The sequence below is a fragment of the Pseudoliparis swirei genome, chromosome 1 (assembly GCF_029220125.1).
Source record: "Pseudoliparis swirei isolate HS2019 ecotype Mariana Trench chromosome 1, NWPU_hadal_v1, whole genome shotgun sequence".
Taxonomy (NCBI): Eukaryota; Metazoa; Chordata; class Actinopteri; order Perciformes; family Liparidae; genus Pseudoliparis; species Pseudoliparis swirei.
The window spans coordinates 10273277-10297239 of record NC_079388.1 but is presented as its reverse complement, the minus strand read 5'-3'; the positions used below and the strand labels follow the sequence as shown (position 1 = coordinate 10297239).

General features: G+C 41.7%; 2 protein-coding genes across 2 annotated transcripts in view; both read left to right on the top strand.

The window, feature by feature from the left end:
* The first annotated feature begins 448 nt into the window (after window positions 1-448).
* On the top strand, window positions 449-11129 carry fkbp9 (FKBP prolyl isomerase 9). Its single transcript, XM_056419042.1, has 10 exons — window positions 449-1024; window positions 2033-2178; window positions 3742-3931; window positions 4018-4163; window positions 4791-4980; window positions 5980-6125; window positions 7140-7329; window positions 9359-9504; window positions 9694-9857; window positions 9968-11129. The coding sequence occupies exons 1-10, from the start codon at window positions 822-824 to the stop codon at window positions 10142-10144; spliced, it is 1698 nt and encodes a 565-aa protein (XP_056275017.1). The 5' UTR covers window positions 449-821; the 3' UTR covers window positions 10145-11129.
* A 1786-nt stretch (window positions 11130-12915) lies between these two features.
* The window catches only part of LOC130198005 (uncharacterized), a 28406-nt gene continuing 17358 nt past the window's right edge, over window positions 12916-23963 (top strand). The window contains exons 1-17 of the mRNA XM_056421038.1: window positions 12916-13045; window positions 13633-13698; window positions 17206-17230; window positions 17343-17360; window positions 19479-19544; window positions 19905-20032; window positions 20102-20218; window positions 21075-21132; window positions 21214-21261; window positions 21578-21646; window positions 22332-22471; window positions 22838-22969; window positions 23054-23111; window positions 23216-23296; window positions 23432-23515; window positions 23639-23673; window positions 23813-23881. Of these exons, the coding sequence (XP_056277013.1) occupies window positions 13019-13045; window positions 13633-13698; window positions 17206-17230; window positions 17343-17360; window positions 19479-19544; window positions 19905-20032; window positions 20102-20218; window positions 21075-21132; window positions 21214-21261; window positions 21578-21646; window positions 22332-22471; window positions 22838-22969; window positions 23054-23111; window positions 23216-23296; window positions 23432-23515; window positions 23639-23673; window positions 23813-23881 (1221 nt within the window). The 5' untranslated portion in view covers window positions 12916-13018. The remainder of the gene's footprint in view (window positions 13046-13632; window positions 13699-17205; window positions 17231-17342; window positions 17361-19478; window positions 19545-19904; window positions 20033-20101; window positions 20219-21074; window positions 21133-21213; window positions 21262-21577; window positions 21647-22331; window positions 22472-22837; window positions 22970-23053; window positions 23112-23215; window positions 23297-23431; window positions 23516-23638; window positions 23674-23812; window positions 23882-23963) is intronic.

Below are 23963 nucleotides of genomic sequence, written 5' to 3'. Positions count from 1 at the left end.
CTTTATAGTTAGGGGATAAAGTCATGTAGCCATTTTGTTAAACTTCAGGACCGACCAAGAACATATAATTCAATGCTCTTTAAACTTGTATCCTCTGCGTCACCAATTAAACCCCTTCACGGGTGGAGTGATGTGTCCCTCCCACTGCCACGTAGAGACACTCCTGTCCGGTCTCCCCCCTCAGCGGACCTGAACCCCAACACAACACCAGGAGAGAGGTATCACTTCTTCTTCTGGGGGGAACCGTTATGTGTTCTGTTCCCTTGACTGCAATTCAGTCGTATCCATCGTTGTGATGTCTATGATGGTCCAGGGGGTGAGTGTGGAGACCAGGGGGGTGGGGGGGGGGGGGGGAGACCCTACGTTTCCACGTTGACACATCTCAGAGTCTGCACTGCGCAGGAGCAATACGTGGTGCCCAAAACTATCCCATTCAATCTCAAAGGGCGTCAAAGCAGCCAGAAGGAAGTGGGAGAGAAGGAAGTATAAAGTACAATTTCAAAATAAAAGCCCAGAAGATATCGAAGCTTTGTTCGCATCTCTTCGTGTCTCACAGATACATCATATTATATATTCTTGTAGCTATTTTTAATGAAGTTTAATCACCAATACGCGACGTTAAGGTACCCAATCGACGTTGTCACGTAAAAGTTCAACCGGAAGTTACACCGTTTTATCTAGCTTGACACGTGATCGTTCCTGAATTTGGGACCGAAGGCAGGACTTCTATCCAAGTCGGAGTCGAGGAAACTACCGGGGAACAAGGAGGCAGCACATACCCACACAGGCCGTACTCACAGTTCTCTCCATCGGCAGTGAAAATGACCCAGTGTGTGCAGGGGATGCTGTATCTGTCGGTTCTGGTGGCGTTCGCTGCCTGCAACGCTCCTCCGGTACCGTTAGACGACATCTTCATTGAGAAAACTTTCGTGCCAGAGCAGTGTGTGCGCGCAGTCAAAGAAGGGGATTATGTCAGGTATCACTACAATGGCATGTTTCCAGACGGCAAGAAATTCGACTCTAGGTGAGTATCACGGGAATAATGAATGTATTCCCACTTCTCGTCTCTGTGCAGAGCAGACCAGGTGGGAAATAGCGTGCGCGATGCGTAAAAGTGCGCGTTGAGCGGTTATACACGCAGGCAGGCGCGCTGACTGGACTCTGAATCCATGTATGCTGAGCCCAAGGGCCCCAACCCCTTTTAATAGCTACAGTGATTACACTAAAGGCCCCTATCGATCATATGGAGAGTGTTGCTGCTCTTAGATGTTAGCCTGCTTGATCACACTGAATTCAATGAAACCTGAGGCCATGACCTTATACTTAATGCTGTACCTGCTCCCAGGACCTCTGAAGGTGCATGCACTCGACTTTAGAAACCACGTATATTATTTACAGTGGTAACAGTGTAACATGCAAAGCAGTCTGCTTTCAACCCCGGGCCCCTTGACCCCCGAGGGTCCCAAAAGGCTCAAATTAAGTGTTTCTTTCTTTTATGAATTGCACTTTTTTTTTAAAGAAGTGAAGTGCTAAAGTATGCAGGCCCTCCAGTATTAGCTAACTGTGTGGCCTCGTCTTGTAGGGGGCCCTGTGCTCAAATACATGTCTAAACCATGTAAATCTTACACTTTTAAATCGGTCCATGTCTATGTGTGTTCTATCTCAGTACATCACAGGCTGTAAAGATGGTGACACATTTAAATCTCACACCCTAAATAAGTCTCGGCACAAACTCACAGTCTGTATAAATAGAAGTATAATTTGCACGAGACACTCTAATACTCACCTTTGAGTCTCTTTGGAGGAATCTGAACTCTGTGAATTGATTTGTTTGTGAGTTGTCAAAAGATGGGAGATTTATTTGTTCCTTCCAAATTGTTTTCCGACAACAAATACAGTCACTGATAAAACAACACTACACTACACTTTGTTTTATGGTATAAATAGGTTTGCAGCAAGGCCCCGAATGAATGTAATGCGGCTGTTTCCTTACAAGTATATAACATAACCTGTTTTTGTGCATGTGTTCCAGTTACGACCGTAGTAGCACCTACAATGTGTTTGTTGGCAAGAAGCAGCTGATCGCAGGGATGGACAAAGCTCTGGTGGGGATGTGTGTCAACCAGAGGAGCCTGGTCAAGATCCCACCTCACCTCGCATATGGCAAAAAGGGATACGGTAAGTTCTAAACATCCTTTCATATCAGCACATCCCTGTCCTGCCTGATTGTTCTGAATCAGACAGGACAGCATATCACATGTTCTCCAACAAGTTTGAGGACGGTGTGTTTATTCCTCTGGGGAGTTATTATAAATACACATGATGAGTGACCACACAGCTGGCACTACTTACACTAACAATGAGAGGATTTGGGGGGACATTGGTAGGAGCATAAGGGACTAAAGTTACAGTCTCTGCAGAACGAGTCAGTCAGGTAGGAAGCAGAGAGGAAGTGAGCTGCTCTTAAGCGTCCATGTTTAATGATGTCAGAGGGACGTCACAAACCAGGAGATGCTCGAGATTGATGGATCAATATTTTCAGCTGCTAGTAACTACACTGCTGATGCCAGAGCATTAGCAGATGGAAGATACACTTCTATATTTGAACATAAATAAATCTTTCCCAGTGTGCACCAGATAGTGTTTGTGTCAGAACATGTTGATGTACAGTATTTACATGTAATTCTATTGATGAGAGTAAACATGTAGAGGCACTGTTCACATGTTGAGGCCGTTGCGTAACTTGTGTGTGCATGAACTAGTGAGACTGTGGATATAGAGAGGAGAGAGGGAGGCGTGTGTGGACAGGTAAAAACAAGTCTGTGTCAGAGACAAGATGAGAGAGAAAAAGGAGAATATATATAGAGAGAGAGATTTAAACTGGAAACCAGTTCATTGGTAGTGAAGATTGAAAGGCTGCCCCCTACACATTCCTTGCCCCCCTCCTCCACCTCCCCGTCTCCCACTTCAACTTCTCCTCTGTCTCCTGGAGGCATGTTGAGCTATTAAAGACTATAAAGACAGAGACTTGTGCTCATGTTTGCAAACAGCTGGTTGAGATGTTTGCAAACATGAGTGGACAAAACCAGAAAACAACAGAAAGCAGTGAAAATGGCTTATCACAATTCTCTTAATCCCAAACTGAAATCTTCCAGCCTTATTTTGTCCACAACTGTTTAAGTCAAGGAAACGCAGCAATTCAGCACATTTGATACAAGCATCAAACTATTTAGATAATCAATCATCATAATTTAGACCTGTGAGGGAATAGTTCATTTTCATTAATAATTCACAATATAAATTAATGAAGGTCACTGAAGAGAAATCTTATATGATGTGTATTAATTTTGGGGTCCTCGACATGAAAAAGATTGAAATTATCTTACAAAAATAAAGCTTTAAGTCAAAACAACTAAATAAAAGAATGTCTAGTCTTACCCATTACTATAATTAATCATTTAATTAGGCTGACTTCATAGTCCAATGAGATGTTACATAAACCATGACTGGTTTCATAGTAAGCTTTGGTAAAAGTCACCCAGATGTTCATTTTTTGAGAAAACTGTATAATTCATTGACCAGCACTAACAAATCCTTTTAAAAAAACCCTGATTTGTCAATTTGTATTTGTAAGGCAGCGGTCCAATGAACTCCAAAGCAACACTCTCTCCTCTCATTGCCAGGCTCATGGAGGAAGAAGGCTCTCATTTATCTTGACTTGCTCTTCTCTTTTCCCCTTAGGTGAAACCATCCCAGCAGATTCGATCCTCCACTTTGACGTCCTGCTACTCGACGTGTGGAACCCGGAGGACGGCGTCCAGATCAACACCTACCACACGCCCTCCAACTGCTCCAGAAAGGTAGAGGTGTCGGACTACATCCGCTACCACTACAATGGCACCCTGCTGGACGGGACCCTCTTCGACTCCAGGTTGGTTCTGTGCACTCGACCCTCATTCACACAGAACTGCAGCCACACAGCGACATGTAACCGCTCTCCTCCACCCTGTGCTGCAGCCACACCCGTATGCGTACCTACGACACGTACGTTGGCATTGGGTGGCTGATTGCCGGTATGGATCAGGGCCTTCTGGGAATGTGTGTTGGAGAGCGACGCATCATCACCATGCCGCCGTCACTTGGATACGGAGAGAATGGAGACGGTGAGTGTTAACAATTTCTTCATCATCATTTGTTTCCCCGAGTCTGATTACATTCCTGTGGAGGATCTTTGAGAATAACGATAGGTTGATATTTTCTGTGGAGAGCAACAGCTGCTGTAGTTGCACATGTGTGGCACAAGGTGGCGGTAGATGACACACATGTGTGAACGGATGCAGTTAAACTACACACTTGTTGTCCTGGAGCATGCCACATCTTTCTTTCCCCAAACCCTAACTCTGATCAATTTCTTTGCAAAAATTTTGATTTGCATTTTGTACTTCTTGTCTTATCTTACATTTTAATGTAAACATATTATATTTTCTGACACATTTTGTTGTCATTTTCCGGTCTCATACACTTCATGTTTAAGGATTACGACATGAAGGCCTTTGATCCTCTCTTCCCACAGAAAGGGAAATAATGACTCTCTCACAAGCATTCCTTATATTTGCCATAATTTGACAAGAGACACTTTTATATTCATTTTACTTTTATTTTATCAACATTTTCAAATAACCTCTAACAATAAAGAAGTATAATATAAGATCCAGTATAAGGGAACCGTAACAGTAACTCCTGGTCAATCTGCTGTAGCTCCTGAACCCTTTTCCTCCTTCTCACTCTAGGAAGCGACATCCCAGGACAGGCCTCTCTGGTGTTTGACGTCGTGCTCCTGGACCTCCACAACCCCAAAGATGGGATCACAGTGACCAATCAGATGATACCCGAGTCCTGCACAAGAAAGTCCGTTGCTGGAGACTTTGTACGCTACCACTACAATGGCAGCCTCCTGGATGGAACCTTCTTTGATTCCAGGTGTGTGTCAGTATTTAGTGTTCATCACGTTAAGCATGCAGAAAAGCTCAGTGTTTAATGTATGTGGTTCCTCAAGTGGCCTCAAGGTGGCAGCATCTCTCTGTGTACTGAAGATGTTTTGAGAGACACCTAAAAACACTTGTAGGAACATGTTACAGAGTGCTGCATCCTGGGATGTGTCACACACTTCTGCTTCTGACAGATGATACATTCAGGCAATGCACAGATCATTTCTAATATGTGGAGAATATGACAGTGGTTTTTTTCTTTTTTAACCCTGGTCATAATTTTAGAAAATCTTTGTGACGATTGACAGAAAATACCAAACATAGAGTTCACTTTTTAAAGAACTTTTTTGCATACTACTTTGAGAGTTTTTCAGCTCAGTGAGTCGAGCGCGTCGTCCTCTAAATGGCGCTTTACAGTATATACAGATATACTTTCCACTTCATAGTGTTTCAGAAACTATTGGTCCACATGTGTTACGCGTTAGGGGCCCTCAAAGGAATATTCTTTGTCCTATGGCTTAAGCATATATCTTTAGTTTGAACATTCTCTGTCTCTTTATGCATAGACTTTGGCAAGGAAGACGATGCTCTTGATATACTCAAATGCCACCGTGTGTGTGTGTGTGTGTGTGTGTGTGTGTGTGTGTGTGTGTGTGTGTGTGTGTGTGTGTGTGTGTGTGTGTGTGTGTGTGTGTGTGTGTGTGTGTGTGTGTGTGTGTGTGTGTGTGTGTGTGTGTGTGTGTGTGTGTGTGTGTGTGTGTGAACAAAAAACACAAATGCATCCTCCATAACAAACTGCTGGTGGCAAATGACAACTCAAGCCCAGTGGTTTTGAAGATTTTCAAGCATGGTCACGTCCTTTAGGTCTCTTGTGTTCACTTATCTGTATATGTGATTCAGTTACATCTCCCTTTATACAAAGAGAAAATTGACTGTGATTTATTTTTCAATGGTTCAGTGGGATAATAATAACATATTTTCTATTCCACAGCTACTCTCGTAATCGTACCTACGACACCTATGTGGGTCGAAGTTATGTGATCGCCGGCATGGACGAGGGTCTGATAGGCGTGTGCGTCGGAGAGAGACGCACCGTCATCATTCCCCCACATCTCGGCTACGGAGAGGAGGGCACAGGTGTGTGTGTAATGCTCGGATGTCCTTATCTTGAAAATGTTCCTACTACCTAACTGATAGGTATTTTCTATATCATGTAAAATATCACGGTCAAGGAGGCGAGAATGAACCACAGACAAGCAGTATCTTTGATGCTTTTGCAAAAGGGGGAGCTCAGTCACACCTGCTCAGAGCAGTGTCGACGTCCAAGACTTCCCACTGAGCACCCCTTTGCTTCAGCCTTTTATGGAAACCTTAACACACACATACACATCATCAAAAGGGAAGTGGAACTGCAGGTAACCCGTTGAACTGAGGTTAAGCCGTCGAGGCGTTGACCTGTTCTTTCCCTCCGTTACTGGCTCATCTCTTTCACTTCCATATCGTTTTCACAAGACACGTTTCCGAAGATATGTTCTTTAACCTTTGTGTGGGGTCACAGCAAAGGAGAAGCCTCTCCTGGCTGTTTAGTATTAGATAAGGTCAGCAAGAGCATAACAGACATTTATATCCCCATCACTAACTCTGGACGCCGAAACCAGCAGACACAAAAACTCTTCTTGCTGGTCGTCCATCTGATGAACAATTAAGTCCTATTGTGTCAATAACATATACCATTTCAAAGTTAAAATAGTGACCTTTCTTTAACATGTTAATGTCTTCACTACCAATATAATATAAGCATCACTGTTTACACTGTATATATTTACAACCACCTCATGCATATAAAGCAAACTGTTACAGTATCATCCTGTATCTACTCCAGCCTCCTTTGCAGTATTGCACTACTGTGTTACTGTCATTGGGTGGATAGTACTTTATATATATGTGTATATCTGAACATAGTTGTCAAATGTTTATGTTTACATTGAGCTGTGTCTTGTAGCTCATTAAATTAATTCAGAGTTTAGAGTTCTATTTAAATGAATATGGGAAACATTTCCAAAGGCAGTGAAGCTGATTCTGATTGAGTTCCTTTGTCTGCAGCTTTAACATTGTATTCGTTGTCTTTTCCTCCTTTACCATCTTTCTCAGGCTCTAAGATCCCTGGTTCAGCCGTACTGGTGTTTGACGTTCACATCATCGACTTCCACAACCCGTCAGACTCCACCGTGGTCATCGTCTCCCACAAGCCAGAAGAGTGTGACAAGCAAACCAAGAAGGGAGACTTTGTCAAGTACCACTACAACGCGTCGCTGATGGACGGCTCGTCCATCGACTCCACGTGAGTAAACTTCTGTGAGACACTTTAAGGCCAGCTGGAAAGCAACACTTCTGAGAAAACTGGGAAACCAGGAAAGATTAGCATGATTTTAGATTAGGTTGTTAAAAAATACAATTCAAACTGGGAGGAAGAAAATCTAAATAGTTTACGGTCAAACAACTTCTAAATTTAAGATGATTTATTCTTCTGGTCACAGGCAAAGTATCGGCGCAGAAACGTAGAAACGTGCAACATTTCGGTCTGATCTTCAAAACATATCAGATTCCAACATGTGTGTGTGTGTGTTGTATTTCTGGACTCGAATGCAGGTGCCTCTCGCTTTAAACTTATCTCTGCCCCCTTTAGATAAGTCAGCCGTCTGACCTTCAGTTATTGTGAGAAACTGAACTCAGTTCTGTTTTTTATAATCATGAGTCTACTGCGGGGCAAAGTTGACGAGAGCTCTTGCAAATGCAAGTATAAATATAAAGAATATAATAACACATCAAAATCCCAGCCTGTAAACAAAAAGAAATCCGGCCAGAAGTCAGGGGTCTCCCAGTACCCAGTACAGACCTCTCAGCCGGCAGGTGACGTCTCGATCAAGGAACTAATTAATCGATGGCTCAAAAAGGCTAAAAAAATAGTTATTTAGTTCAACTACACTGCAGTTGATATTTATTTAACACAAGATTAAAATGTTTACAGCTAAATAGTTCTCAACACCCGTCAATAAGTAAAACTCGAGCTAATGAGTAAAGTGTTTTTTTCCAAAAAGTACGGAGATGAAAAGAATCATTATCTCCGACTGACCGGCCGAGTCTGTCTAGAAAGCTCTTACTGGACCAACATACCCTCTGGCTCAAAGCCACTCACCTCTGACCCCTGTGACCGTCTGGAAGATAAGCTGGGCTCTCTTCCTCCCCCTCCACAGGCCGCAGCGGCCTCAGGCTAAGCGGGATCTCGCTCCCCCTTCTTAACCTTTAGGAGAAGCTCCTTAACTTTTGACTAGAATTGTTTAATTTGTACAGACCCTCAGGACTTAGTTGGCAATATAATAAATTAAATATACATTTTAAAGATGGGTAATCAATAATGCAGAGACAAGTAGATGTATAAACGCTTCTTTGTTCTGCTGCTCGTGGCGGTGTATGTGTTGCAGTCATCGAGAAGTCAACAGATATTTAGGCATATGTGTTCGACGTCACTGGGAGGGCAAAGTAGTTCAGAAACATAACTAACAACAGACTGTTATGTGGAAATGCCCCGAGCCCCCTTCATCGTTGTTTATTGTTTCTCAGGCCCCTCGGCTTGTTGACACACAGCTGGATGTGTGTTTGTTCATTTAATTACCATTAAATTGCAGGAGTTCCAAAAGGTGTTGAAAGTCCTTCATCACTTATAGCTATTTAACAAGCTCACATTTCGCGAGATCTCGCTAAAGTACACGTTTGTTGATGGAAAAGAAAAGAGAAGTAGAAGATTGCCGAGGCCGGATTGATGAAAATCTAATGGAAACTGAGCTATATAATACTATAATATAAGATGATTTTCTCCAACAATCATCAGCCTGACTCTAAAAAAGAAAGAAAAGCTTCACCGTTACCTTTTATTCTCACATAGCAAACATGAGGAGTTAGTAAATGATAAGTGGTAAAAGACACTGTAAGAAGTTATTCTGTATGTGTGCTTGCTTACGAATAAATAATGTCTAAAATTACAGATATTTTCTGTGTCGCGCTTATCACATACCTCCACCTTCTGAGTCAGGTCGACATTTTGCCCGGTCATAAACAGTTCCCTACTTCACTTTTCTGGGAATAGTTCTCATGCCTTGACAAAATGCCAGATCACATGAGGTCACGTTCGGTTATTCTTCAACCTCTGCATGCACAGTGAGCGGCCGACACGGCTGAGAAGGGAAAGTCCCTTGAGTTACATTCATTTTTGTTCTTTTGTTCATTGTTTTCCATTCATTCAGTGCTACTGGGTAACACCGTACTCATTTTCTCTTTGCCTCTTCCAACAAAATGAACTCAATTTGTTTCAGATATAATTATGGAAAGACATATAACATCGTCCTGGGAGCCAACCAGGTAGTCCCAGGCATGGAGGAAGGACTGATGGACATGTGTGTGGGAGAGAAGAGGCACCTTGTTATTCCTCCTCACCTGGGTTATGGGGAGAGGGGAGTCAGTAAGTCACACACAACCACACGAGGAGTTACACCCAGAATACATGTGATGGTGCCAGCTGTTTACCCATTTCACTAATAAACAAACACAAATCATAACCTCTTCAGTGGAGGTAACAGTTTAATATCTATCATGATATCTGAGCTCTACCGCTTGACGTACAGCTAATTCTGAGTGTGTGTTTGTGTAGCTGACGAGGTCCCGGGGAGCGCTGTGCTGGTGTTTGACATCGAGCTGGTCGACATGGAGGAAGGACTTCCTGAAGGCTACATGTTCATCTGGAACGAGGACGTGGTGACCGACCTCTTTACTGAGATGGACAAAGACAAGAACGAGCAAGTGGAGCCCTCTGAGGTTTGTAGTAACTTACCATAACGTCTGTAACATCTTCGATGTATATTTGTGTTTGCTCCAGTCCATTCAGCCTTGAATCACCCTCCTGCTCCCCTTCTTTGTTTCCATAGTTTACTGATTACATCATGCAGCAGGTGAACGAGGGGAAAGGTCGCCTGGCTCCTGGCTTCGACCCGTATCGCATCATTGACAACATGTTCTCCAACCAGGACCGCGATGGAGACGGGAAGATCACAGAGGCAGAGTTCAGACTTAAAGCAGATGAAGCTCCCCATGACGAGCTATGACGGGACTGAGTGAAAAACTCAGAGCAGGGTGAAGGCGGAAGGGTCAGACAGCGGGGTCGTAAAACATATGTGGGTGGTAGAGTAGACGGGGCCGTGAGTGTAAAGTAGACCAGTGTGAAGCAAGAAATGTGCTGAGACATTTTTTATCTTGAGGATTTAGATGATGTTCGAAGGGCTTCTTGCCTTTTAGGAGGCAAATGAGAAGAAAGAGTGCAGATTTAGGAGTGAGCTTATTTTGAGTGCTAAGGATTGGAAAGACTCATCTGAGGTCTCTGATAATTATGTTTTTTACCTCCACTCCCATCAAGTTATTGTCTTGTTGTTTGGGACATTTGTTTTGTTTTTTATATTGAAGGGTACAAAAGCACTCATGTGTGAAAGAACAAACCAAGGCCTCACTCCACGATCTCTATATTCAACACTCCTTTGTGACTTTTATTGTTGTTAACATTTGGTTATTTGTGTGAAACTGTTTCCCTTTCACTGGGTATCCGCTCGTCAGACAGTCTTCCAAGAGCAATGAGTCAGTCGTCACTCGTTTGTTTCTGAAAGTTACACCTCATGTATTGATACAAAAATAAGTTAAAATGTTAAGTGAGAGCTTAAGTTACAATAACATTTTATTTACATGGTTTACAGTTGACACATTTTACTCTTTTACCGTAAAAGTCAGCCTTCTGTGTTTCTGCTGTTAAAATCATCCAAAATAACACTGAAAGGTCCCAAATCCTAAAATGTTGGGGCTTTACAGTCTTTAAATTACTCTTCATTCAAATGTCAATATCTCTATACAATTTAGGACTTTAAAACTGTGTGTGTGTGCGTGTGTGTGTGAGAGAGAGAGAGAGAAAGAGAGATATGTGTATGTAAATGTTGATTTTGTTTTTGTTTTACTTTTGCATTCAGGAGAATACCGAGGCTTGATGATGAATATGTCAACACAAAGTTTAATTTGATTAAATGACCTGACCTAAATATAAAACAAGATTGGGTCTGTCCTTTTGTCCTATACGTGTCTCTCTTTACTGTAAACACTTATTTTAACATTTAATTTTACCAAAAGTATTGTCACACTGACTCACAATGGAAGGTAAAAAAAAGGATACAAATTAAGTTTCATCAATAACCCAAAGTGTCAGCGTCCGACTATAGTTTGATAATGCACTTCAAAGTTGTGTTTCCATAGTGATAGCAGTATCCTGCAGCCAGCCTCCGCTAAGAAAACACAGTCAACCAGCCCGTTTATTTGCAGCTGTTGTCTCTTCTCGTCGACAGGAGAATATTGATGAAATGATGATGAAGAAGAAAAGTTTGAGCGACTCAGCTCTTGATAAGAATACCAAGTTTATTCTACAAGATACAGGTCAAAAACAGACCCCTAGAACGACTGGAGACTTTCAGGAGCCAAATTGAGAAAATCTAAGGATATGACATTCTGCTACAGGTTATATACAAGAAAAGGAATAGGCGTTAACTTTAAAATGGATTGGCCGACCACCTCATTTGGAGGAAGGGCTTCGAGCGGGCTTCGAGCCCCCACCCCACATGATCACGTTCCACACAAAAGGCCCCTCACCACAGAAACCGTGTGAGCCTCAGGGCTCAGCTCTTCCTCCGACCTACAGATTTTGATACTTGACATGTTGTGTGGTGGAAATTACACGACACAGCTCAACAGGAAACGTTCTAAAACCACTGTGTGCAGCCTCCACTTCGAAAAACAGTCAAGCCAGCCCGCCCGATCTCTTTCAGTACACGTATATACTAGGCATTACGGTACGAGCGTGTGGAAACTGTCTTCAAAATAAGATATTTTCCCAATATTTTAATTTTCTTTAAAGCAGATAATTTAAAGTATATACAAAAATGACACTGCATTCTTGTTATTGAATACCTCTGCTGTGTGGATAATGTTTTTCAGCATGATGTATTGTACTGAAATTGAACAAATCTGACTTTAAATGATCTGCTTTAAAGAAAATTCAAATATTGGAAAAATATTTATAATATTTATTTTTAGCTGACTTTAACTTTCATTTCCTGAAAGTCTGTACAGTAATATCTCATGAAAATAATCATGGGCACAGCAGATGTCACCAATAACAATAATGTCCTTTTTGTATAGACTTTGTAATGATCTGCTTTAAAAAAAGTTAAAATATTGGAAGATTATTAATATTATTTTCTTTTTGACATGCTTTCATTTCGAAATCAAACGTCACAATGTCTTGCTGGTCTCTGTGTGACACCTTGAGGTGCTCTACCATGAATCAGAAGTGCCATTATTGTGTAACTATGCACCATTTCGTTCTAAATCTATTCTGAAATTAGACACACTCACGCTCATGAAAGTGATTTTCTATATATTTTATTTTGGCATTCTAACTCAGAATGTCCCAATATTGGAATAGTGACCTTCTTTCTTTTCTTTGATTCATCATTCATACAATTCATGATTGTTCAACCATTCATTTAGTTTAATCTCACTATATCTGTATTTAAAAGCGTATTTCGTGTTATTTTGAAGACAGTTTTCACATGCTCGTACCGTAAACACTTATTTTAACATTTCATTTTACCAAAAGTATTGTCACACTGACTCACAATGGAATGGAAAAAAATGATCAAAATTAAGTTGCGACGCAGGTTTGTTTCATAAACTGAAAACCAGCGCTCCGCCGGAGGAGGAGGAGGAGGAGGAGGAGTCTCCTCTCCCGCTGCTCGCTGCTCGCTGACGCGACAGCTGCTGCCAACTAATGATTGATTTGCAGCGCAAAACGGCGACACTTCGGAGTAGTTGTGTTCTCATGGTGTGATACTGCATGCGACACCCTTACCCCCAGTCCGGAGAGAAGAGAGAACCGCTGTGTCCTCATGGCGCACATCAGCATCGGCTGCCAGGTACGTGCGAAAGACCGAGCTTTCTTCCAACAGTATTTGGACAATTCCCTCAGGACCCCTTGCTTTCTTTTATTTAAATGCATTGCGTCAACTTCGGGCGATGCATTGATCCTCCTCCCTTATGGGACCTATCGTTGGCACGTTATCCCCCTTGGGGATTAATAAAAGTGTATATTTATTTTATTTTACGCATCCAATGTGTTTAATGAGTTTAACATCAACCCCCGGTTGACTGGGTCATGGCGATTTTGTTGTATTTTTAGAATTTCTTCCAGTTTTTAAACATTTATATCTGCAGTACACATCTGAGCCCAAGAGGGAGTTTGCATGTGTCTACTGTTCTGAAAATTGTAGCCTACTAATGCTCTGGCTTTTCTCCTGCTATGTATGGTCCATCTCTGCATGTTTACTACCGTCTCCTAGAACAACGTGTCTTTCTGTCGAGTTTAAGTGTTTAACAGAAACATGCATGTGTGATTGCAAAGTGCTGTAATGTGTTGCGACATTCGGCTCAACCGCAACTGTTTTCAGTCTCGTAGTAGCCTAGTTTTCTTAGTTAATTATTAAACTCTTTTTTCTTCTTTTAGGTCTGCCTCGTCACACGTGAGTTGGGTGACTCGAGGGCGCATGTCGACTCGAATGGACATATACAGGTGGGCATCAAACTTCATGTGCACTCTATCAAGTTACTGTGAGGGTTTTCTGTAGTTCGTGTGGTGTATTTCTCTCTACAAAGGTGTCAAGTATCAATGCTGTAGGTCGGGGGAAGCTTTGAGAATAGAAGCCCACTGGGGTGAAGGCCTTGGTGCAGAAGATGACCATGTAGGGTGGGGGTCAGAGGCACACTTTTAGCCCCAACTGACGTGGCCGGCCTATAGATTGTGACCTTAAACGGCCCCGTCCTACTCCCTATATAACTTGTAGCAGAATGTCACATCTTTGGACTTTTCACAATCCGTCTCCTGAATCTTGAAGAATAAACTTTGTATTCCTATCAAGTGCCGAGTCGCTCAAACTTTCCTTCTTCATCATCATTTCTTCAATCTTCCACGGTCGACGAGACATTACTACATATTTGGCATCACGAGAATATGGTATTCATGAAAGTTTTGTCATCTGGGATTCGTTCTGAACTCAAGCCTCATAATATTAATAAATATGAGATCACCATTTGTGACTCAGCATCTGTGCTTTTTCAAATAATAGAATTAATTCAGATTTAATTATTTAAATCTGAGGATGTCTGTAGAGTTGATGTGAATGTAATCACTAGCGGCCTGAGTTCAGAACGAATCCCAGATGACAACTTTCATGAATACCAAATTTGCCCCTCATTGCAGTTGAAAAAATCACCAAATTAAAGACCAGGAGCTGGATTACTGACAGACAGCTCACAGACTGCCTCAAACTGTCTGTCTGCGTATGAACTAACTACAAGCTCACAGACAGTGTTCAGTCACAGCCATCACACTGACTGGAGTCACATGACTTGATGGCATTGTGACGAAGCTACATATAGACAGCTGTCTGAAGTTCTGTGGTTTTGGGAGGGTTAATCATTATTAAAAAAATTGCCCGCCCCTGAGAATTTTTTCAGGAGCCGCCACTGGTTTCCAGTGATAAGTCCTTACAAATAGTTCCAACGGTCTTGTTTTTATATTCACAAGGGGTGCGGCTTACTGAGGCAATGATTTTCTTTTGACACACCTTTCACATGATTTGATCTTTTCGTAAACTTCAGCAGACATATAATCTGTTTCCAACAAGATCAAGTGTTCTTTCAAGTCCTAAGTGACCCATATGATCATGTAGACTGGTAAGAACTTTGTCTCGAAGTTCCTGTGGCAGGACAAGTTGATAAGAGCATTGAGATCCTATTTGCCTCTTCCTCACAAGAACATTGTTCTGGAGCTCCAACCGGTTTAATTCTCGGAGGAGGAGAGGCAGACCAGGAAGCTCTTCCCTCAAAGTAGGGGCGGTGTCCTTCCATGTTCCAATTGTGATAAGACATGTCTGATGGTTTGGTCTGCTCGCTGCTTTTCAGCCATTTCCACTGCTGAAAGTGGAAGAATGATTGAGGTTCCAAACTGACCGTCATTCACAAAACTGTGAGGTAGTGCATCAATGGAAGTGGAAAGTGATTGAACAAGAGCAAAATGATCATCATCTATGTTTGCACTATAAATAAGATGTCTGTCACAGATTGCCTGAATGGTCTGTTGGTCAATAGAGACTGGTACTGGGTCAGACGTATGCTGTTGTTGGAGTTGGAGGATCAACAGGAACACACCACCCGGACGGCACTGACTGAAAGAAACAGCAATAGACTTCTACGTTTTATTCAGAAATCAGGATACAAGTAGACATCATGCATGGCCCCCCTCCGGCTGGTACCTAGAGTATTCAGACCAGAGAGAGGCCCCTTAACAGAGGGCGCGACGGTTCTAATTGGTCAGGAGGAAAAGAGGATGGTGTCTTCTCATTGGTTCTTGTTCCTCTGCTTCCATCGCTGTCGCTCCTTCATTGGTTCTTCTCGTCTGCCAATGAGTGCACATGTTTGTGAAAGAAAGTGTGAGAAGGAGAGAGTTGATTTACTCGGTTCCTGTCTTTAAGGAAGACTTCCTTCGGGGCCTCTTCTGTGCAGGGATGGGGTCTGGATCTTCTCAGAGGGTTGTCAAAACAAAGGGCCGTGTGTGTGTGTGGGTCAGAGGGAGGACATGAGTGTTAGGTCAGAGGGGACATCTGTGCCTGCTGGGTTAAAGAGGGAGGGGGGTACATAAAACTACCTTAGGTGTCACTGTTATTTTCTTTAGATCAGTCCAGGCGCCAGAGCGCCCCATTAGAGATTCCAACCCTCCTCCAGTCTATTCCCTCCTTACACATAAGCTTTATGCACATCACGATAGAGGCAAGCCAAGCAAAAGTATATATTCTTTACACTGTTGAATGAATTTCCCGATTCGTTCACTCTCTTTTTGAGACTTGTGATCATCTGCCAGATCACCATGAGGTCTCCGAGAAAGACCATCGGCATTTTGCTTGCCTGGACGACACAAGATTTTGAAGGAAAAGGTGGATAGTGCAGCAAGCCGCCTGTAACTGGTTGCATCCAGTTTAGCAGATGTCAAGAGGTAGGTAAGGGGGTTGTTGTCAGTTACCACCGTGAAATGTGGTGTAGGACTCTTCCCATGGTACGGTGTCACTTTCCTAGCTGACCACATAGATAATATAACATACTCCATGTCCCAGTTTGCGAATGAGACCATTAAAGGATTCAAGTTCTGTTCAACACGGCTCCAAGACCAGTGTTCATCGACCTCGTGGGTAGCTCGCCATCTTCATTTGATACAAATTTGTATCGGCTCAAAAACCTGACATGTACAAAAGGTCACATAAAAACAGTTAATTTAAAACACACACAAAATTTGAATAGCAGTAACCAAAAGCGCTGACTAACGCACAACATCCTGTCAAATTGGCAGGGAGATACAAATATAGATTAATACCACAATGCCATGCAACCTGATTTAGGATGGCTGAACCATTCCTGTTGATGAGGCTGCCATTGGAGTGTAGATCTTTGTTTTATAAGGAGATTGAGCAGGAAGTGTTACCTACGTTGGGTCCTGAGGAATTTTGGCAGTAACGCATAGAATATTTACCGGCAAGGGAGTGTCGATGGGTAATGGGACCGGAATGACGTCAGTTGGCGGGTCGACAAACAATGTAGCACTGCGGCTACACGCTAGAGGAACGCAAGATATATTTCCCATGAATCCCATAGAAATGGTGGCAGTTAGATATAACGTTAGTGAGTGTATGCATGTGATACTGGCGCCTCTGGAAAATAACACCATGGCCAACTCATACGAACGGGATGTAACCCGAATATATCTTCAAAAGTTACCGGAGGAGCAAACGCAACTAGTACAGTGGTAGATGGATAATACTTTTTCAATGAAAATTGTAAGAAGGCCCACCAAGAATTATGTTCTGGATGGTAGCTAAGCGTGTCCTCTTCCCACCGCCGTGGCTTCCATGGAGTGTCTACAAACGGGTCACGTTTCTGTCGTTAGTCTATCTGTAAAAGGAGGAGGTGTTGAGGGATGCGTCTGGAACTTGTCTTATGTGTGCAATTCATGTTCCCTCTTTGCCAACAGAAAAGTGCAACACTCTTCAACGAAGGTAATACAATTTTTTCTTTTTAAAGAATCTTTCATGGCACTTTTTGTTTATTGTGTACCTCTGATTTTGATATCCAATCGAATTCATTATTTTCCATTTTTTTACTTCGTAGATGTTATCACGGGTCCAGGTAAGCCTGCTGCTTCTTCTCCTCATTTACCTCTCAACAATGTTTGTTTACATTCAGCATGACTCACTGAAATCCATCCTTGACGCCCAACACACGTGTTGAATACATTATTTTTAATTAAAAAACATTAGATTCATGTCCTTCCTTTGCTTGCTTATTGCAGTGTTTTTTTTCCAGCAGTTTACCCCCTTGCAGTTTCCATTAAGTTCCAACCTGACGGGTTTCTCTTTCGTTGTTATGAGGATATTAGAAGTTGATTCATTGCAGAATAAGATAATGTAGCTCAAAGAGCATCCGCCAAACCTCAACCTAATGATAACCTTGATGGAAATATGGTATTTCTGTATTGCGCCTTAATTTTAGGAGGATTACAGTCTAAACATAAGTGGTCTGTATCCCTTGCAGCATGTCATTTTTTTCAATAGACTAACTGCCAAGTGTAAACTTTGTGTAAATTTGTTTTAGCATAATTTCCAATGTTTCCACTTGTAACAATTGTTTTCACCTCATCTTTAAGCTATGATGGAAATGAACCTTTCCAATCTCTCTTAGAGAAAAGAAGTGTGATGTCTAAATACTTAAAATGTCCAAGTATTTATTAAACAGAAACTTGGAATAATACAAATTAATGACCAGTGCTCCACCACAAGTGGTAAGGAGATCTGACCTTAGAAAGAGAGCGTAACCTCGTGTTTGCCCCTTGACTTCCTTTCTCTGGCTCCTTCCCACGGCATCCTGTGAACTGGTTCTAGCTGCTTCCCAGATGACGTTGTGGTGCATTCCTAAGAGGAGATGGCGGGAGAAAGACAAAACAACTTGCCATAGAAAATAAGATCTGTTCTTGTCCCTTGCAAGTAGGGTTGGGTACCGAAACCCGGTGCCAATACAACCGGTATTACCTGGACCGAAACGCAACGCACATTTCGGTGCTTCTTTCCGGTGCCTGAGCCGATTGAAATTGAAAAAAACTATTGTTGTGAACTTCTCAGGTGACTCCGCCCTGTCAGCAGGTTACGATAGCCTATCATATTTGAGTCTGACAGCGGAGGCGTGGCCGTGTGTGACGGTGAGCCCGTGTGGAGCACACCAGCGTCAGGCTGGACCGACAGGGAGACCGTCACCGTCTGCACATGACAATACATATCACATCATATAATGGAGAACATATATTGTGTATGTTAACAGTCTGATATCCGTTGTTTGTCAGTGCTCCATGATAACGGCTTCTACAGGGAATATGGCCAAAGAGGTTTTTAATGTCCTCATTGTGCGTTTAAAAAAAAAAAGTATCGGTTCAGGCACCGTTTAGGCACCGTTATCGTTTTAAAAGTACCGGTTTAGCACCGGTATCGGAAAAAACCCAAACGATACCCATCCCTACTTGCAAGATGAGCTGAACTCTGCTGTGTTCAGTAAGAGTTACTTAAGAAGATCACTAATGATACATTTTCCACCACAATTCCCCCTTTGGGCAATTTGGTGACCATTAAAGTATTTACAAGTTATCAATGAATCAATACATACTCTCCAAAGAATGGTTTACATATGCACGTCATCAATTGGTACGGTTAAAGCATCCAATAGTTAATCTAATTGATTATTTTTTCAATAAACATTAATTGGATTTTCTATTAATTATTAAACCACATCTAAAAGGAACAACTAATACTATGGAATATAAGTTACTTGGCACCTGAGAGAGATCCTTTCTTCACTCCTCCATCAGAGGGAGGGAATCCGATAGCGCACTGGATTTCAAATTCAACCTTAGAGGGGTCAAGCATTGGATCTTGTGCATCGATTTGTGGAAGATTCACCAATTGGGTAACACTGTTATGGTTCTTTCAATCCCTTTTCCAACACATGGAATGATGCAACAGGCAAAGAAAGAAATGACAGCCGGACAAGCAAGCAACTATCCACCACATGAGCTAGAACACCATTTTCAGATGTCGTCAGACTCTCAACACATTCTGTGGACTGAGATGTTTCAAATAACTACGCAGTTATTAACTAAATGTCGTCACTCAATCTGTTTAATTGAAGATTGATGTCACATGGGCTGTCCCGAGTAGATCAAGCTTATTCTTATTTTCTACATTGTCATCTACTCCACAGGCATCTTTCCATTCATTACGTTGTTCCGTTCGCAGCACAATGAAGCACTCAGACAACCCATCACAGGTTAGTAGATTGTCTTTAAGTCTCCTCAGGAGACAAACGCGTCCTGGCCTTTTCTGTCAGTTTGATGGCAATATGACGAGGAACAGGGCTAACGTGGTACACATGATTGAAATGTCATTCCATTTTCAGTCTATGCAGACACAGGAATGTATCCTATCATAATAGCTGAAGGGTAAAAACCGCTTATATTCTATGCTTTAAAAAAAATGTAAATCAAAAATACATGTTTTAGGTGGCTAAATAAAATGTATGTAATGTGTCTGGCATAACAACAAATATAAACCTGTGAGACCATGTATTGTACTGCTGAAGATGTAAAAAATGAAGTAATTCTTCTAATTGTAATGTCCTTTCCTCCAGGCTTGACTTTGTGTTTCAGTCGTCAGATATATGGATCCTTTTACTTGTGCCGAGTCTGTGAGGAAAACTGTCCACCAGAGTTGATTTTAAATCACCTCTCGAGTATTGATCATTGCAGAAACTACTTTGTAAGTGCAGAATATTCTAAAGATGAACCAATGTTTGAAGCACAATTTGATTAGTATTTTGTGTTTTAGAGCCACACAAACCCGAATGCATTGAGGTTCTCCTGGATCCCCAGCATGATGGTGGAAAGCGTGTTTAGGCCTGAGATCACACGGGAAGCAAAGAGAAGCGAGAGCGAAATACTACAGGTTTGTACTGGAGGCCTGAGATCTTTAATTTTAATGTATATTGATTATTCAATATTTGTGATGGTTTACATCACAATTTGTATGTGGAAGTGGTGGCTCGAAGAGGAAACTCACAAATAATTAACACCCAACTCTTCTGCTCCCCTGTGGGGTTTTTACCTTAAAGATAAAGCCCCGCTAGTTCAATTATCAGACCAACTCCAATGACCACAGATGACAGACTCGGGCTCGTAGTTTAACTAGCTGCCAAGGAGAATGCCTGAGCTGTGCCTCCCCACGTCTCCAAAACACTCTGGCTCAATTCTCCCCCGACCGTCCTTTTATTGACGCAAGTGGTGATACAAAACAGGATGAAGTCTCTTATCAGTATGAGTTTTATGACCCTGAGTCCTGTGTGGTGTGGGTGAGTTATGTGGGGAGACCTGAAACAAAACCTTGTTCCTGTGTCTGCTCATCAACCAGATGTGACCCTGGAACCTTTTGCTCTCAGCGTGACCGGTATAGAATAAACAACACAGCAATAATATGATTGTAATTATTAATCTTCTTCTAATAATTACAACCCTGAGGAGTAAACAATAATTCATAGGGCGTACATTCTTTAATACAAATTGAAAACACATGCTCTAAAACCTAACACCCCTCGGCTCTAAGGAGCTTCTGTGTCTCTCAGCAATTTGTTTTGGTTTTTCAGCCCACAATTTTCTGTTTACTGCCATGTTTTTGGCCACAGCATCACAACTTTTCTCAGCTCTCTAAACCCTCCGTTCACTACCGAAGGTTGCTGCCTGCACTCGCCCAAACTGTTGGTGTTGGTGGGAAGAAAGCCTTTTAGATCTTTCTTTTCTTTTTGCAGCTGCTTGACTTGCCTAAAGCTCTGTTTGAAAAGCTTCAAACGAGAACCTACGCTGAAGGTATACAATCCTCTCTATGTAATACTTGATTGAGCATTTTATTAAATTGTTTAATGAACATGAGCTGCTTCTACTCCCCAGTGATGGACGTACTCCATGAAAATAAAAAGCTCCTTGAGCTGCTTGAAGGTGTGTGCACATTCTCTTATTTCTGCTCATGGTCTAGTTCTGGAGTTACAATAACTAAAATCAAGCCGTGCTTAATCAGTCTGTTTGAACTTGTAGTAATCATTTCATCTTGTCTCGCCACAAGTTAATTTAGTAGCTGTTATGGTACATTCAATAATATCAAATGATCCACATTTCAATGCTACAATTCAATGACAGCTGGAATTACTTGTCTGTTGTGAGACGATCCGGAGCTCCACAACAGCTACTCATGGAGCTTGTGGGGTGATGTTAGATTTATGATTTATTATCCTTTCGTCTTGTGTTTTCCCTCTAGCTGTCAAGCCAAAGCAGATGACGATACAAACATACCAGAGAGACATCCAAAGAGAACATCCACTTCTTGGTCAGTACATTTTCTTAAAACTGGCTTGGTTCGGCACTTTTCTTCACAATTTGAAAATCCAGCCCACCTGTTGCTCTTCCCTCAGTCATAAAGCCTTGAATATCCACTTGAACTTTCCGCAGACGGCTGCGTGCTCCGTTCATACTGCAAGTGAGGGTCTGCACCCTGCAGTGATGCACCGTAACTGTTTGCTTGGCGTTCAACACCATTTAGTGGTCTGTTTCTTAATGACACATTAAATAAATATCTTTGATGATGGATCTCCTCGCGCGACCTCTCCCCGAAATGCGTTAGATTTTCTAAAGCCTGAACACCGAGCCAAGAGATCTATTCAGCAGTCTCTTTTTTTTTGCAGACCACTTGAATAACAATATTCTAAAAAGTTATCATGGCATTTTCAACTGCCTACCCCAGCTTTAAGTACGGAGAACAGAGTATGAAAGACAATAAAGGGGCACGTTTTTATTTAATTTGGTACAAATCAAATGAATTCACTAATTTGGAGAAGTGCTTTCTTATGGTATAACTTGTCCCTACTCTAGTGATAATCATATAATACCAATTTAACAAAATTGATAGATCCAAGGAAGGATTTCACCAAGCATGAGATTAAATTCATATACACAAATGCAAAAACAACTTTTCTGTTGGCTTTCTTTTTGAACTTCTTTCCCGTGTCTTGTAGGAATGCAGCACCTTGTTGAATGTGTTTGTATCGGGCAGACCGAGAAGAGACGCTACCTCTGCACTCTCTGCCACCTGACCTTGGCCGCCCACACGATCGTCAAACATGTCCTGAGCTTTGACCACATCTTTTGTTACTTTGTAAGTATCTATGGAGGGAGCATTTGTTGAAATGATTATTGCCACACAATCCTGAGAAGATGTCTCGTCTCCTCAAGCAAAATAACTAGTTGGGCCATGGTTGCTCCAAAAAGGAAGGCATGAAATTAATCCTCGTTAAAAAGATAGTACAGGGAATATCTACGACACCAGGTTTTATTAAGCACGTTGGGCACAAGATTGTAAAGAGGGAATAATGGAAGCTGTCATCAAAGAAAAGGTGTTTGCTTGATGTTAATAAATATTAGCAGAATTCTTTACGGAAGTTTGAGCATGAAAGGAGGAAGTGGAACCGAATAAACACTTGGCTTGTCTCTGTTTGTAACTCACACCAGTTTATATCTGCAGCGAGCGTGGCACCCGTCGACTTTGCCGGCAAAGGAAACCTACAAGGATTACACTCTGTCCTTTGCCTCCATGATGCTTAATTTAGCAACGCAGGCGGAGCAGATCCATGGTCCTGCACTCGCTGACATGACGGTAATAACGTCTACAAAGTCACTAATATAGGTTACCCAAATGTATATGTATTGATCATATTAATTTGAAACCTTTCTGTTGCAGCAAGTAAGACTGGAGCCCACCAAATTCGAATCACTGAATTTCACTTCTTATACAGATGGTTGGTATTTGTTATTTGATGCCTGACTTTACGTTGCGTTCCCCTGAGCAAGTCAGTGGAACCCAGAAGGATGATTTACTAATTGAGGCCGTGGTTTCTTGTAGCTTTGAAGGAACTCGAATCCATAAGAAAGGAAAACAACGAGAGCAGCTTGATTGCAAGAGTAACACCAGGAAACAAGTTGGGTGTGTATTTTATTTCATTTGTTATGCAGGGTTGGTATTTATTATTTAATGCCCGACTTAACATTACATTCCTCTCAATGAGCTGGAGCTTCAGTTGAACCCAGAAGGATGATTTACTAATTGAGTGGTTTATAGTAGCTTTGAAGGAACTCAAATCCATAAAAAAGGAAAACAAGGAGAGCAGCTTGATTATAAGCTCGACGCCAGAAAACAAGTTCGGTATGTATCCTATTTATTTGATCACTTTCAATTTGTTTTACACCCTACACATCTGTCATATAAATCGTACATGTATTTTTTCTCAAACACTCATCAATTTACTTTAAAAAAAATTATTTGCAGAGTTTCCTTCTGAATTGTACAAACTTCGCTGTCAGGTAAAAAAAGAAAAAAATCTAAATTTTGCATTTCACTAAAATACCTAGATATAATACTCTATTTTGTTTGGAAACATAAGAACACTATCTTTAATACAATTAACTTTGTTTCACTTTTCTTGTTTCTTTCTGGTGGCAGAACTGCAGCGTAAGCTTTCTGAACATGTTGCACTATTGCAGACATTTGTCAAGCTACAAACACAAACTGGTATTTCATTGCTTTGTTTAATTCATTTTGCAATTATTTGTTATTCATGCAGTACTACGGAAGTTCTAACACAATGTCCCAT

Bases quoted from the DNA above. Each gene is read 5' to 3' on its own strand.
- fkbp9 (XM_056419042.1), top strand. From the start codon at position 822: ATGACCCAGTGTGTGCAGGGGATGCTGTATCTGTCGGTTCTGGTGGCG. The intron at 2,179-3,741 runs GTAAGTTCTAAA...TTTTCCCCTTAG, and splicing joins ATATGGCAAAAAGGGATACG to GTGAAACCATCCCAGCAGAT. The intron at 9,858-9,967 runs GTTTGTAGTAAC...TTGTTTCCATAG, and splicing joins AGCAAGTGGAGCCCTCTGAG to TTTACTGATTACATCATGCA.